Source organism: Phasianus colchicus, chromosome Z (assembly GCF_987193195.1).
Source record: "Phasianus colchicus chromosome Z, bPhaCol1.hap1.1, whole genome shotgun sequence".
Lineage (NCBI taxonomy): Eukaryota > Metazoa > Chordata > Aves > Galliformes > Phasianidae > Phasianus > Phasianus colchicus.
This window is the reverse complement of record NC_143476.1, coordinates 75,484,716-75,501,089: the sequence shown is the minus strand read 5'-3', so window position 1 is coordinate 75,501,089 and position 16,374 is coordinate 75,484,716. Positions and strand designations below refer to the sequence as shown.

General features: G+C 36.5%; 1 protein-coding gene across 6 annotated transcripts in view; it reads right to left on the bottom strand.

Moving 5' to 3' along the window:
- Positions 1–4,063: 4,063 nt before the first annotated feature.
- LOC149913096 (uncharacterized) overlaps positions 4,064–16,374 on the bottom strand; it is a 32,782-nt gene continuing 20,471 nt past the window's right edge. For 3 of the 6 annotated variants that reach the window (XM_090131135.1, XM_090131137.1, XM_090131136.1), the window contains 3 exons: positions 15,037–15,130; positions 7,967–8,068; positions 4,064–5,630 (listed from right to left, as the gene is read on the bottom strand). In XM_090131135.1, coding sequence (XP_089987261.1) covers positions 5,484–5,630; positions 7,967–8,068; positions 15,037–15,130 — 343 coding nt within the window. In that variant the 3' untranslated portion in view covers positions 4,064–5,483. Of the gene's footprint in view, positions 5,749–7,966; positions 8,069–13,258; positions 14,169–15,036; positions 15,131–16,374 lie in introns of those variants that run through there. The other 3 variants (XR_016461538.1, XM_090131138.1, XM_090131139.1) reach the window with 3 other exon arrangements.

Sequence of the window (16,374 nt, the reverse complement as noted above, 5' to 3'; positions counted from 1 at the left end):
AAGGAAAATACTTATTTCCTAATGACTATTTTATATGCGCAGTTTTCCTTCTAGCTTATAAGCAACTGTACATGAGCTGAACAAAACATCAGCTTATACAATCAGAAGCATTATCATGTATACACTGCAAATCCTAGAGAAGTGATCAAGAGAAGCCAAGCCTGGGCTTATATGTTAGTCATTCTCTTTAGCATAAACAAACAAGTGCTCTGGCCATTGTGCAGGTTTACAGAACGTTCATTTTATGACTTAAAGAGAAGAATAACATTAAACAATGGAACATAAGTGGAATTCTAGCTTTTTTTAGCCTATGCAGAAATCATTGCTGCTGAGGTATTTCTAGTGAGTCCCATAGGACATCTTTCACCTAGGAAGAAGTTGAGTTTTGCAACAAAGCCATAGAATCATAGAGTTGGGTTTGAAAGAACATTTAAGATCACCTAGTTCCAACCCCTGCTATAGGCAGGGACCTCCCACTGGACCAGGCTGCTCAAAGCCCCATCCAGCCTGGCATTGAACAACTCCAGCGTGGGGGTGTTATGTAATAAACTCTGTGTTAGCTATCTTCATAATGAGGCTTGTCAGAAAGAAATAACATGGCAAGGTAGAAGTTACCTTGATTTAATATGATTTATGGTTTTTTGTTGTTGTTGTTTTGGGTTTTTGATGTTGTTTGGTTTTGTTTTCATGGTGCAAAATATCATGTGGCAAATAGTAAGAACTGGTTCCAAAAAAAAAAAAAAAAAAAAAAGTAATCTTCTTTAGAGGTGTGCAAGTGTATTTGGCTGAATCCTGTTGCAAACTGCATTCCCATAAAGGCTGCACCAAAAATAAATAAATAAATAAATAAATCAAGGACTGTAATTAGGGTTTGTCCCTGAGAAGTGCTGAGCACAACATTTTACCTATTATTTGTCAGTGCAATTCAGTGAGTTTGAACTTATAGTTTTAACCTATGACTGCCACGTGCCAAAATCAAGGAATTACAGCACCAGCAATTGGCAAACTCTGAACACAGAAATGTCATAAAAGTGATTAGATCACTAATATGAGGGCTGCTCTGAAAGTAACACTTCCTATTTTATGGTGTTGGCCCGCAACATCAGAGGCAGATGTTGGTGTTCTGACAGTAAGGGCTGAACCTTCCCACCAGTGCCCCAGTGCATTTTGTTGCTGTGTAACAGGCAGCACAGGGGCAGCCTGATAGAATGGTGTCTGACATGGAAGTGCGTATGAAGCAAAGGTGTGTCACTGAATTCCTCCATGCTGAAAAAATTGTGCCCACTGACATTCATCAACACTTGCTGGACATTTGTGGAAAGCAGAGTAGATGTGCGCACAAAGAGGCAGTGGGCAGTGTGTTTCAGCAGTGACAATAGCAGCTAAATAATGCCTGGCTTTCTGAGGTGAACTCAGCATTTTTGGCAACATCAGTATGGTACATTTTACGAGGATTATGGTTCTGATTAACGGTTGCAATATATTTTTCCAGTACAGATAATATTTACAGAGCATAGAAATATTTCTCTCTCATGTTGGAACTGTTTTCCTGTTTTACTGGATAAATCAATTGAAATAATGCGGTGACACCATGATCTTTGCTCAGATATTATCTGTGGCCTTTGCCTTTGATTTTGACAACATGAAGAGAACTATTAGTTATCTTCAAGGCCAGAACTACCATTGTGTTTCAGATTTATCCTAGCATCATTTCTTAATTCTTAAGGTCTTCCATCTTCCCATTTCATCTTAGCAAATTCATGTTTCTCAGACCTCCTCAAACCATAGTCTTGTGAAGGCATTAAAGACAATGCATCCTGATCTCCATCATACTTTTGCTGTGTCTGGAAGTTGACACTGACCATCCTGCAGGTCTGCCTGCCTGAAGGAGTGCAGTTCTTTAGCTAAAGCTGTGCAAGGATTTGGAACATAGATCTGACTGTTGCTAGTATCAGTCCTCTTCACTATAAAAGAGCATGTACTGGTATGTATGAATTGGTGAGAAGAAATATGAAGTGTCAAAGCAATTGATTGAACAAGCAATTCAGAAGCAAAATGAATTGTGTTTTGCTTATGACCTTGTATTTCAAACTTACAGTCACCATGCTGACCCACCTTGAATATTTTAGCATTGCATCTTCCTTAAAATTACATCCTTGAGAAAAACCAATGTGCCTATGAACTTATACAACTTAATTTTTTATGCAGCCAAAATATACATTTATTGAGGATATGCTCAGCCAAGTTTATGTCTATCAGTGGAAATGACCATTTCATCTCTCCTTGCAAATAATGAACATAGTATACAAACTTGTGGATGTTTCTATATTTTAGCTTGCTCTTTGGGGAGTCTTAAATGTAAGTAAGAGGTCATTCGTTGATAGCTATGTATCTTTATGGAAGAAATGAAGACAGAGCAGTGTTTTAGCCTAATCTATGTAATATATGTTAGAAGAGAAATTATGACATAGTAATACTTACGTTAGAGTTTGAACTCCAGTTACCACTTCTTACAATAATAATGCTTTTATTTTGTAATTCATGTTAACTAATTGAAGCTTTGCAGGCATGTGAAAACAAGTTATAATTAAAACCGCAGTTTGCTATGTAGTGTATCCTTAGGAGCTCTCATGTTTCTTTAAAGCATATCCTGGGGTCCTACTGATTAAAGTGTTTAAATGCTTTGTAGTATTTATATGATTAATTAGAGTATGCAATTGATACCTAAGCATGCCTATCAACATACAGTTGAAATAGGAGTAAAAAGCAATATGAGAGCATAAGAATCTGGAAACAAATCTTAGCTATAGATTTGAGGCCCACAAGAAGTAACAAACCTTGAATTATATCAGTCCAGAATAATAATCCTGCATTGATCAGATTTATTTACAAAAAGGATTATAACTTAACTACTTTTAGCAGATAAGGAAAGTGGAAAAGATTATATCAACTGCATAACTTTTGAGAGAATTTCCATTTAATATAAAAGTATAAGGAAAGTAGTATAAGGAAATATGGGCTAAAGTACTAATTTCTGAGGAGGGGGAAAAAGGAAAAACCAACCAAAAAACATGTAGTCTGAAGAAATTAGATACTGTGAATTAAAATCAACAAGATGCTTAGAAAGTCTTGGAAATCATTTAGCTCCAAATGATTTGTCTCAATTGCAACTGTTCTTAAGGTGTGGTTTTATAGGTATAATTCTGTGCATCTGAAGTAACTGAAGTTTGAAGAAGGGACATGCCAAATGAATCCATGTGAATCAAGTTCATGCTCCCCCAGTAGTACAGTGGATGTAATTTTAAACTGAAATATTAAGAAAGTAGCAGTACACTAGAAATATGTCATTTAGCAGGAAAGCAAATTTGTGTAACAGGGGGCATTTACTTTCAGCTTTACATGTATTTCTGTACTGGGACTTTTATGTATACAGTTTGCTTTTTTAAATTATTTATCTGACTCCTTGGCTTCCAGCTCACATATATAAATATGGATGGCATCTATATTGTAGAAATAACATGAATTGAAGGTAATCAAAATGTATTTGAGGTTCCAGGCCTTCTAGGCTTGGGAGCTTCTGCTTATGTATTTTTGTGACTACCTCTACACCAATTGCTCATGCACATTTAATGCCTCTGAAATGTAAGTGGAGGTATTCGTATTCAGTACTAGTTATATTGTTTTCCCCATAAAGCAGACTGGTTGACTACTGTCTACTCTGCAAATGCTTTATTTCATATAAAGTGATTTCAGCACTGGGCCCACTTATGTGAGAAAGTTAGGGTGGTTTATGAACCACCACTGAAACAAGCATACTTACTGTCTTTTCTAAGGTTATAATATGTAATAAAGGTTGAATGCAGGACATTGTTAAATATACTGCCTTACAAAAGCTGATTCAACAGATGCTTAAGTTGATGTAGTTCACTTACAAGCAGACCTTAGTTCAAGTGTTCTTCAAAAACAGAATATCAAGTAGGTGTTTCATTTGATCTTCCTTTTGGAAATCAATGAGTTAAATTCCCACTATATATTTTGGATCACAGGTTAAGAAATTATTTTGAATGCATGAGTGTAAATGAAAAGAGATCCCTGGGGATGATCTCTGCAAATATGAATGGGTGATTGTTCTGAAATTATGTGCAGAAAGCTACTTATAAGCAATATTGGTATCCTCAGAATTGTCTTTGTATATAATAGCAATAATAAGAACACGTATTCCATTGCAAGACTGGACTGTCTCAGGAAATGCAATAAGTCTCTGTTTGCAAAGGTCCAAATACTTGCCTTGAAGACCCAAATAATTTTCCTAACAAAAACAATAGCTTTATTCCTTGTACTTTCAATAGGAGCAAGACATTGATTACTTGACCTTTGTATTTGCTTCAGAGTTCTTCCCAGTAATTTAGCTGTATTCACTCATCTTTACAGTAGGCGGACTATTACTCTGAATACAAAATACAGTTTGTTGAATTCCTGGCTGTCCAAAATTTGTATACTCTTGAGTACTCTGACCCATGCTGTATCATGCACGTGTACCCTTTAATAGTTGCATACCATGGCCAAGAGGAAAATGCAAAGCAAACAGGTGAAGTAGCTTTGATATGTTGGTCCAGTCAAAACTAAATATCCAAAGTGACATGAGTCAATTATTTACACAATCACATAGCTAATCAGGAAATGTGTTTCACACTTTGAAACTGTGTAGCCTGTGTATTTTTGGAATACGTATTTTAGTTTTGATTTTTGGCTGACTTAACACTGCAAGACACTGTTACTTCGCATGGGGAAGTTTCCAGTGAGAGAAAACACAACACCGTCTGTTGGGAGACAGCCAGCTGACCCTGAAATACTGTCACTCTGACTGCTCTCTGTACTGTGTCTTGTTCTTTGCTCAGAAGATCCTTCCAGTAATATTGTTTCAGAATAACTGGAAGCCACAATCCAAGAATGAGAGTGGATTTTAAAAGCACACAGTGGGGCCTTGGTATATTTTATACACAGGTGTATGGCAACAGATCAGAGTAAAGTGTGATGCTATGTACTGGGGTTCTGTCTGTTTAAATGCCCTGACTTATTGAATTCCAGAGGAGGAATGCAATCAACATTTTTGTTTTCAGGCCAGAGTAGGCACCTGGTGGGAGAAAGACTTTTGTGGAGTCTCAGAAGCTCACAACTGGTCAGTAACAAATAGAAAAATCAATCTATCTCAGGTTCTGGAGTGGTGGAGAAAAGAAGTGGAAGGGCTTGGGAAGTATTTTTGAGGATTTTGTTATTTAGAAGTGCTTGAAAACAGGAAAAGAGGAACTGGAAATGAGTCTGCAGGGCACTAAATAGGAAGGATGACTGGAAAAATCAGATCAGTCTGTGGAAAGAAGTGAGACTATAGAAAGAAGAAAGAGAAAGACCAGAGAAGTTCTGAGGCACCATGTAATTTCTCGATACACTCGCATTGTGCCTTCAGTTAACAGGACAAGGACAATTCAGCCTGCCTTCCTTGCTTCCCATTGGCCTCTTCTTCCTACACAATCCACTCCTGTCAAGGACCTAGGTGCTTCTTCCTTGCAACTTTTTTCCTCTTCCTCTGATTCAATGCTTGTCCACTCACCTCCAGAGGCATTGACCCGGCCCTGCACAGACTGGATGGTAAGGATCTGCTGGATCAGCTGGATGCCAGTTCTCACACGATAGCCCAACTCTTAACACTCTGCAATTGTTTCACCTCCAGCAAATTCAGTTTTCCTAGATCTTACAAAACAGTTATCAAGGTCACATGCTATTGTTTATTTTGGCTGTGCCTAGAAGTTAAACTTGCCAATGGCCACTGCTATTGGTGAAAAAAGCTGCTGATTTCACTGAATAAAACTTGAATAGATTCTAAGCAAATCTCATTTTCCTTGGGTGTTCAAACAAGGTCAAAGAAGAACTCATTACCATTTTCTTGCAGAGCTGTTTGGTTGTTGATGATATTTGTACAATTTTAAGATGCCTGCTTCAGCTTTTAGACCATACAATAATATATATATTGCTAGATTCTTCTCTATTGCTCCCTGCACATTAACATCTTTGAGAGATTTTCCTTCCCCTCTCAAACAAGGCATAATTATAATCAGGATAAACCACATATAAACCTTTTGGAAAAATTCTGTTGTAGCAAGAATTAAGGACATTATTGACTGAACCAGATGGGCAGCATTATGCTATTTGAACGATTTCATTTGCATATGTATGCTGTGCAAAATTAGGTGTAGAAAACAGCTAGAGGCAAAGCTGGCTGTAACCTTGTAACATATTAACTGTCATTCAGACTTTTTAAGTGTAATAAGTATATAATGAATTCTTCATATGAAAACATAGACTGAAGCTTATTGCCATATAACAAAGGGACAACAACTTAATTGCCCCAGAGCATAGTTCATTGTCAGGAAAGCATTCAATCTTGGAAGAACAGAGTGTGCTGTGCTATCGCTGGCTTGTTCATATTGGAATATGTACTAATTTAATAAAGATGTTAATCAGCTATTATAGCAAATGTTGAATTTGACCTTTCTGTGGGCAAGGGCAGATCTGTGTTAACTGTTTGTGTATGAGATAATTACAATTAGCCACCATATTTAAAAAGATATGGTGTGTTACTACATTAAAGGATAAGCTCATTTAATATCTTCTCACCAAAGAGATCAAATAGCTGATTTTAAATATCAGCAGGGAATCGTAAAAAAGATGCTCAGTTGGAATGCACAAGTGAATTGCCTAGAATCAGGGCATCTGCTAGCACTCCTCACCATTGCCTCCTCTCACTCTGTTTATCTGCTTTTGGACTCACAATGGAGAAACTTGTAACTAGTTTTCTGTCAGGATAATGCTCTCTCCTGATAGATCTTTTGCAGTGTGTTTGTATCATTCAATATTCATTAATAAATTGCAGACATTAAGAAACGAGACCAATTCCCTATACTTTATAGTAAAACCTAATTACAAACAAAGAATAGAGAGAATGTTCATCTCCTTTATGGTCCCCTTATTTTATATAATCCATAAACATCTAGCTACTATTCCACATTGTTAGTCAGAGAAAATTGCAGGCATGTAGTTAATAGAGAAACTAACAGTTTTTATGTCAGCTCTACTTACAGTAATCCTGGATAAAACACATTTTGTTGTACGCTCTTCAGATGGGTCACATTCTATCTCAGTCTGAAAGTTCCTTATAAACCAGTTATCACTTAAGTTGTTGTACCTAATCACAACACCTATGCTTCCGTTCACTATTTTTCTGTATGAAGTTGCCCTTAAACATAAATACCAACATTTTTCTTAGAAATAACTGAAAACATAGATCTACATATTTCATTGACATTTGGGACATTTGCCTGGTTTGATATTATGTCACACTGTCTCTTCTTTTGAAGAACTTGAAAATTTCTATCTAGGAGTAAATGGTATAGGAAGAGCCACCATTACCAGCCAAAGGAAGCACTACGACAGTTTTGATTTCAATTAGTGTGGAAATTTTTTATTACCACTCAGCTATTTTGACTCCTTTGCCTATAATCCAGAAAAAACTTCAGGGCAATCCAAAAAGTTACAAGAAGACAGGAAGGAACATGTTTTTTTTATGCGTGTTCCTTGGAGAGATTGCATTATAAAAAAAGTAGTAAGCTTTTGACCATTTGATCCAGAGACATAACCAGACTCCCACTGACTTTAATTAACCTTTGATTAAGCTCTGAACTACTGTAGCTTCTTACTGGCTAATGAGGTGGAGTTAGGGATTTTCCAGTACTTACAATTTGTTTTATGAGTAACTTGCTATGAGTAACCTATGTAAACTAAAAGAGAATCTATGCTTTTAAGTCTAATTTTTAAGAAACTTATTAATGAATGAATTTCAAACAACTTATCTTTTCAGATTTGACTTAAAAATAAATAAATAAATAAATAAATAAATAAATAGAGTTCTTACCATCACCAAAGATGTTTTGGGAGATAATCGGTGTTTCCAAGCATGTCCAATTATCAGTGCAATGGAAACAACTAGAATAGAACAGGAAAAACTTTCTATCTCCTGTGACAAAAAAAAAAAAAAAAAAAAAAGCAGCCAACAAATTATAAACTTAAGACAAAGACAGAATCTGAGATGTAAGGAAAAAGGGGTGCAAGATATAAACAGTGATGCACTACTAACAAAGATTTTGCTTGGTTGGGATTGCCTATCTGAAATCCAGCTTTTGGGGATTTTTGACTGAAACAGTGAAGCTCCATTTTTATGGTAATAATGCCAACCATAGTTATATCTTGGTGCATTTCATAAAAACAGCTTTGAATTTTCTTCCAGTTTGTACACACAAAGGCTCATGTCTGAATTTATTTTTTAAACCTTTGTTACCTTTGTTACTTAGCAGCTATCATCTATGTGTGAGTTATAATATCTGTGCAATGAGCAGTGTATGTTTTAATATGCAATAAAAAAGATTTCATTGCTCCTGACTGCTTATTGTATCTCAACCATGCAGGATAGCTGAGGGCTATTCCTAATATCTCATGTTCTGAGACAGCTTAAAAGAAATTAAGTTCATCAATACATTTACTGTTGTGCTTGTGTGCTGGCAATTATCCACAAATATACTCAAAATTTTTTACATATATAGGTCCATTCAAACTGAGGAGGTTGCAATTCTAAAGTAGCACTGGCCCACTTTTCCCACTCTTCCTAAGTGTTTTAAGGATGAGAATCTAAAGACAGCATATAGATTCAGCCACTGCTGCACATTTCTCTATTTTACATGTAATAAGAGCTACAAAGGAAAAGCAGGACAAGGGTGTGAATATTCCGAGTCCATCTGGGAGAACTCTTGTTTAGGAATAAATTGTATTTCTCCTTTGATCATCTTTCATTTATTTTTTTAGAATGGTGAAAAAATTGTAATTAGCTGAACTTAAAGGAATGAAGGAAATAATAATTTAAAAGTCAGCGAGAGATCCCTCAGTCAAACTGAGTCTCAGATCAGGTAAACATTTTTTTAAAACTCATTGACATCTAAGTACTCTGCTGCTAGTCCATAGATTTCAGCTATGGGAGCACGTCTAAACTGTGCTTCATAGGGTCCTTTGACTCTACCTAAAGTGTTTTATTCCTTCGGGGGAGAGGGCAAGATGCCAAAGTATAGGGTTCTATTGTTTAATTCATCTGAACAATATGTGGAAGGCATGGCTGCTCTATCTTATTTCTATTTTACTTCAACATGAAGAATAGATTTAAATCATGTCTGAATTTTGGAGTCTTGACTAAGTAAGAAACTAAGGCTTTCTTTATAAGTAATGTGAAATTTTATCACTTGCTTCTGTGGGCAGAGTGTAAGAAAAAAACAAAGGCATGTTAATTCATCAAACTGTTAATACCTGCTGAGAGAATTAAGGGCAGGGATTAACTTTACTCTGACCGTGTGAAAAATCATAAGTAATAGTACTAAAATAATTCAAGGCTGGAAGAATAATTTTAAGCAGATCCTACCAGTTCCCACCTACCATTCCTGATATCATCCATGCTAAAAATCAGGAAGCTGTAACAATGGGCAGAACATACACTATGGATTCAGTCTCCAGACAGGGAACTGTCAAGATTTTTCAGTATACCACAGCAGATGACTTACAGTTCTCATGGAGAAGGGATAGATGGGAACTACAGCATTGTAAGTTCTAATTTAATTTCAGATAACATTACATTACTGTCTGAATTACTTTCCAAATGTCTGTTTACACATCTCACATCCTCATAGCTAATTATGTATCCTGCTGAAAAAAAACACGGTTGTAGCTTTAGAGCTATAGAACAGTAAATGGTCAAAACACAACATTCAATCACAGCTGAAATCAGGCTCTTTAAAAAATGACAGATTTAAGATTTATTGTGCAGCTATAAATCAGTCTGTATGTGCCCATCTGTTATGACTTACTAATTATACAACTACAATATATTTTCCATTTGATTGCTATCTTAATCAGTATTCAGTTTTCCTTTTTCTTTACTATTATTATTTCTGTGTGTGGCCTCATGTATTATTGACTCACCACTTGTCAAATTCTGTCTGAGAACAGAATTATTCACTGCTTTGGCATGTACTTTGATTCTATCTGTATCTTCACAGTTATTATTAGACCATTTTCACAACAGTCACACAATTAAGGAATCACAGAATCATACGGGTTGGGAGGGACTTCTGCGGATCATCAAGTCCAACCCTCTGCTAGAGCAAATTCCCTACAGGATGTTGCAGTCCTTTCAGATGAGAGAATATTATCACATTCAGAAGCAAGAATGAGGCAGTAACAGTTAAAAGTCAAAGGATCTTTAGATTTGGGGAATCTAATCTAAGATAGACAGGATTCTGCAATACTTAGTATTGAGTAGCATCACATCCAGACTGCTTTCACTATTACCTTCAAGTACAGCTCTGAGTGCCCACCCTGCTGTAAGCCAGGCCTTGACTTTCCAAGTCAGACCTGTTGCAGTTAAACAAAGCTTATGGATTCAGGCACTCCTCCTTGCCTTTCTCCCCATATCAGGAGGTAATGACTACAGGGGGATTGTATATGATAGCACGAGGGATCAGTCTAGTCATTCTGTAAATGGGGGCAATTAAGTCCATATTAGTTTGTGCAAAGGGCAGAGTTGACTTGTAGCAGACTCCTATGGCAGTCCACTCAGAGGCAGAAAGCCTCCCCTTGATTAACTGACACACATGTGAGATGTAGGCAATAATGGGTTCTGAAAGACAACTGGCAGCACTACATTTTGGAGACCTTTAATATCTTTTGCGTATGCAAATGAGACTGAATTTTGCACATAGGCATCTGATATGAACGACTAGTTGATATGTGGCAAGCATCTTATTTAATCACATTGCCAAGGTGTCTAAATGTTTATGTCACACATTGATGTAGACAAAAACAAGACCAAAATAACTGAAATGAAAACTGGACATTCTAGATCAGTAAATTAAAATTATTATCCATGTATGCAAAGTGACTTCAAAGGCTGAAAGAAATTAAATATCTACTGACTTGCATAATCACAGTAAAGAACCACAGTAGTAGAACTACTATTAATCAACTCCCCAGCTGACAGAATAGTTTTTACGTGTGTCTTTATGTAATACGGTCAAGATGCTTCAGTGATTTGGGGAACAAGTAAAATTATAAGAACAGGAAACTGAATGTGATCTATGAAAGGACGAGAGTCCTCTTGCACAATTTAAGTAGCTAACTTTAGAGGCTGCTGCCTTCCTACAGTGCAGTCTCAGGATTACAGGATTACCAGTCATTTGTGGGTTACTCCCAAATGTCTATTGCTATGCAGTCTTTGCACGTTAGCCCTCCCAGAATTATGGTTCATAAAAGAGCTCAGCTCATTACTGTTGTTTGCTCACTGATTACTAGCTGCTCTCTGTTGGGTTCATATCCTAGAAATCATGAAGCATGGTATGGCAATTGAGGCATTACTTCTTGTTCCTGAGCAGAAAAGGGGCCTCTCTCCAAATTACACAGATTCAGGCAGGAGAACTAAATCAAAAGCAACGAACAGATGGTAGCAAAGTGGACCCTGCTACTTTACATCCCAGGGAGCAATTGGGAAGCATCCCTTTTTCACTTAGGTCGTGTGTTTAACTTTGAAGTATTATACATAAAAAGCACAAAACCACTGCCAAAACAAAACTTAACATTGCACCAGTGGAAAAAAAATGTCATAGGCTGTAAACCACTGGCATGTGACTTAATAGGCTCTCATTGTTCTTAATCCTGTTATTGTTTTCTTTTCTATTTGTTTCCAGAGCAAAAGTTCATCAGTGATAGAAAAGGACTAGCAATGAGGGATGGTGGAATCCATCCAGAATTGCCTGGTGGTTCTCTCTCCTGGCTTGTTGCTAGAGCAACGCTTATTCCTGCAACCTTCTCTTTTCTGATCCCCACTGCATGCTTCAGGGATAGTGCAGTGTAGCAAGCAGATGAATCCAGTCACTCATTACTCAATAACCAGCTGCCTTTGGCAGCTATCAGCCAGAATGTTTTGCTGACTGAAAGCTTGTTTGTACACTAGTAATCATGTGTCTTCTGGTTTAGAACATTCCTCTCTATTCATGACATCTTTCACTCCCATCTTCTGCCTCAAATTTCTTTACCATCCATCAGACATTCCTTCTATAAATGAAAACATTTTGAATTGATAAAAAATGCCAACAACACTATCTCATTTGACCCTGTGTCAGAGTCCCCTCTGTGGCTGTGGTTCTGCGTATAGTTAACTCTTCTGAACAGCCTTCTTCTGGCTTCGTTCATGCCTCATACAGAGAAGCCCCACCTCACTCTGTAAACAACCAACTCCATTTTTTGGCATTCTCTAAGCAGCTTTGAGTGGCCACAAAAGAAAAAAAAGACAAAAACAAACAAAAGATCTGCAGTGAATATGAAATAGCTAGCATTCTTACAAATGCCAAGTAAAGGTCTGAATTATTTCTGAAAACTTCTCTCCAAGAACAGGTAATCACTTTAAAATCCAGTATTACAAATATGACTTAAGAACTATCCTCTTAGCCTGCACAGACCTAATTAACCTAATCAGTATAGCAAAGATTAATACAGAAAAAAGAGCTTCTACTGTGAAAATAGAATAGTTCCTATAACATGGGAGTTAAATCTGACTTTATAAACATTAGAGTGCTCTCTACAAATATTTTATTTCTTGCACAACATATTATCTAAACATAAACCTTGGCACAATAAAGTTTAATTGAGAGTCTTCTGACCTTAAGTAGAACAACACACAAGGAGTGTATCTTACAGATCTTGAACAGCAATTCTGCTTTATAATATTATAAAAAAAGCTGTATTGATAAATATTTGTTGGAAGGAAAGTATTGTAGTAATGGAAAGTGGACACACCTAACAATGAGGCGTCTGGTTGAATTTTATAGATGTTTAGATGTACATAGATCACTGCCTACAGGGAGAGACAAGGACCAAGTGAGGGTGAGATCCTGCTGGTATTGTTGCATGACATTATGATTTTTCTCAAAAGAAAACTAGTTTCCCATCACTTTTTTTTCCAACTTGTTTGGTGTGGTTTTAAACTGATGGGATCTTTTCTACACATCAGTATACAAAGCAGGACAGAAAACATGTTTTGAGATTTTTAAAATAAAAAAAATATGCAATCAGAATTTTAAAGTAGGAGAAATAACAGCTCTGATGTTTTCAGAAATATGACATTTCTGAAAGTGTAGACTACTCATGACTATGAAAAATTTTAGCTGTCAGAGTCTTGTAAAGTAAAACTCTGGGTATTAATGTGTGGCCAGGTACTGTCTTCTGAACTGAGCTGAGTCTGTACTATGAAAGAACACAATTTCAGAACTCACATGGATGATAAATTTAAAATTATCACTGTAAATTCTACACTGATGTACACATCATAATATTCCAATAAAGATAAAAAGTCTGTGTGGTTCATATATCAGAATTTGGTGCTCATACATAACTGAAAATCTGTCTACAAAAAAAGAATTTTTTACATCTGAGACTTCATATCATCTGCAACCTTCGGGATACCTCTAAAGTCAGAAAATTAAGAAAGTCTGACAATATTCTTCTACTTCCGATACTGAAAGAAATAACAATTCTGACATGGAAGCCAAATTTGGGTTGGCTTTCTCCATGTAGATGGGGAAAGTAGTATTTATGCAGCTGAATTTTCATTTGCTTTCCTTCTAAAACTGGAGAACTGCAGGAGCTAACTGTGACAAAAATAGGTGGCACATAGAATTGATATTTGACTGCCACTGAATTTCACGTCACCCACTGAGTCAGCATACGAAGACATCGGAGCTGGGTCACCATCAATCTACTATCAGCCACTACAAAATTGTGACTTTGGGGCAAACCTTCAGCTCTCACCTTTTACCTCCTCAGCCTCCAGCAACTGACTCCTTGTTGGTTACAGATTTTTATAATTTAAGTTAATAGGCAAGATACCTTAACATAACAGTACCTTAATAGTACATTTATGCCACTTCAGAAAGGAACTGTTCACCAACCACAGCAAGCTTTTCCTGTAAATCCCTCACACATCACAGCAGCCGCTCTTTAAGGACTTTCTGGATGAGACCTCTACCCTGGAATGAGTGGTTTTCAGAGCAATGTGTCAACTATCAGACTCGTCAAATTTTGGACTTTGAGATTCCCGGCTTGGCCCTACAGCTATCACCCATATTGGTGATGCATGATAGAGGTAACTTTCATGGTATTTGGAGGACTTTTCATGAAATTTGCTGCTAAAAAACAAACTCATGGGACTGATCTCAGTTGTGCCTATAAGGCACATTCAGAAAGGATGCAGGATGCAGCAACGCAGAATGCCTTAAATCAGAGACTTCATTTACCATCCAGTGCCTAAATCAGAGACATTATCTAAAGCCACAAGCTGCCTTCGTATCAACTGCTGTTCAGCTGGTATATCATTGTTACCAAATACTCAAAAAATATTGCTTATAGCTCTAAAATGTTCTGCATACATAGGAATTTTCATTCCATATCACAGCTTTTTAGTTTTGAATCCAGCAGTCACACCAAAATAGAATATTTAAATTGTATCTGCACAATGATGTGTTCATTTGTATGTTTGGTTCCTCCCAATAATTCAATATATTGAAATTTTTAAATCTCAAAATTCAGTTAGCAAGTTGAGTTATCATCTTCCAAACAACTGTTTTGACAAACATACCTAGAGCTTCAGAACATCATATCTATTCAATTCACTACAGCTACTTAACTTCAGCACAAACTTTGTTTTTGGGAAAAGCCATAAAAATTGAGATCAATTTTTCTCTCTGCTATTTATAGGTTAGCATGTTTTGTGTGTAATATAGCTTTTAGATTTACCAGTTCTTATCCCTAGAATTCCTAGACAGTACCTAATTGTAAGCAATGGAAATGTTCCTACTCCCAGGACTTCATGGATAAGACTTTCAGTACTTCTATTACCTGTAATAGAGTGGTAATCTTCAAAACATGAGAAGTTGAAGATCTGATCCGTGGGTTAGGAGCTTCACATTCTATTGAAGCTAGTGAACATTTTCTGTGGAGTTTAAACAGATAAAAAATACATAAACCAGCCTTTCTGCTCTAGAGTTATGTAATGGTTGGCAATCCTGTCCGTGGCAGGCAGGTTGGAACTAGATGATCTTTAAGGTTCTTTCTGCCCCAAGCCATTCTATGGTTCTGTGATTCCTATTAAGTCTCAAGGCAAGACTTCTCTAAGAGAGAGGAGCAGGAAATATGAAAATTAGCATTCTTCTTGGAACACTAGTTAATATTTAAGTGGCGATAATGTTTCTCCAGCAAGAGTGCATTAGATCCCTCCTTTTAGTCACAAAGCAGAGCTTTCAATCCTTAAGGTGCAATATTCTCTTTTAATTGTTCATTTCCTCTCTACTATTTTTTTTTTTAATATAAAATAACTCAAGAATTTTTGACACAGAGATCATTTGCCCCTAAGATGCATAAAAATGTAAGCCATGTGAATAAGAAAGCAAATAATTGTGAAGAGTTCCATGAATTCACTTCAAAACAAATTTTATAGTAACTTTAAATTTAAAAATAGTTATCACACAAGTTACATTTTTATTCATCCACTGTTCCACATAGAATCTGTTCCAACAGAAGCAGCTGTTGTCCTTTTGTCCTTCATCCTTATCCTTCATTTGCCCCTCTTTCATCTCAATACATCAAAAAGAAGTTTTGTAATAGCGGATGTAATGTGTCAAAATGATAGTCCTTTCTTTATGAATAATATTTCTTATATAGTTTCCTAAAAAATAAGCTTGATTCTTGGTTCTTGAACTTGATTCTTGGTGCAAGAACTGAGATAAGCTTTTCATTTCTTAACAAGCCCCTAAAATCAGGAGGTGAAGTTTACAGTTACAAGTGGCATTGGTGCCCTGAAGAGATTTTCCAAGACATTGGGCAGACCCTGTCTTTTCCAGGTTTTGAAGGACATGACTTACAGACCATACCCTTCTTTCAGTTATGTTAACCATGTAACAAAGCCCTTGTAACCTGCAAGTAGTTTTATAACAGAGCATGAAGCCCTGCTGCAGAAGATTATGTTAACTGCCCAGTGTAAATACTGGGTGATTACAATTAATGAAAAGAATTATTCAGTATTTCTTGTAAATAGAACATCTGATATATGCTGATGACACAGTTGCTGTAGTTGTGATCAAGTTTTTGAAAACTTCAAAACTTAACTATATCCAGATCTAGCAATCCAGTTAATAGGACAACTCACAGGTCTGAGAAGTATTGGACTGAAAGTGACAC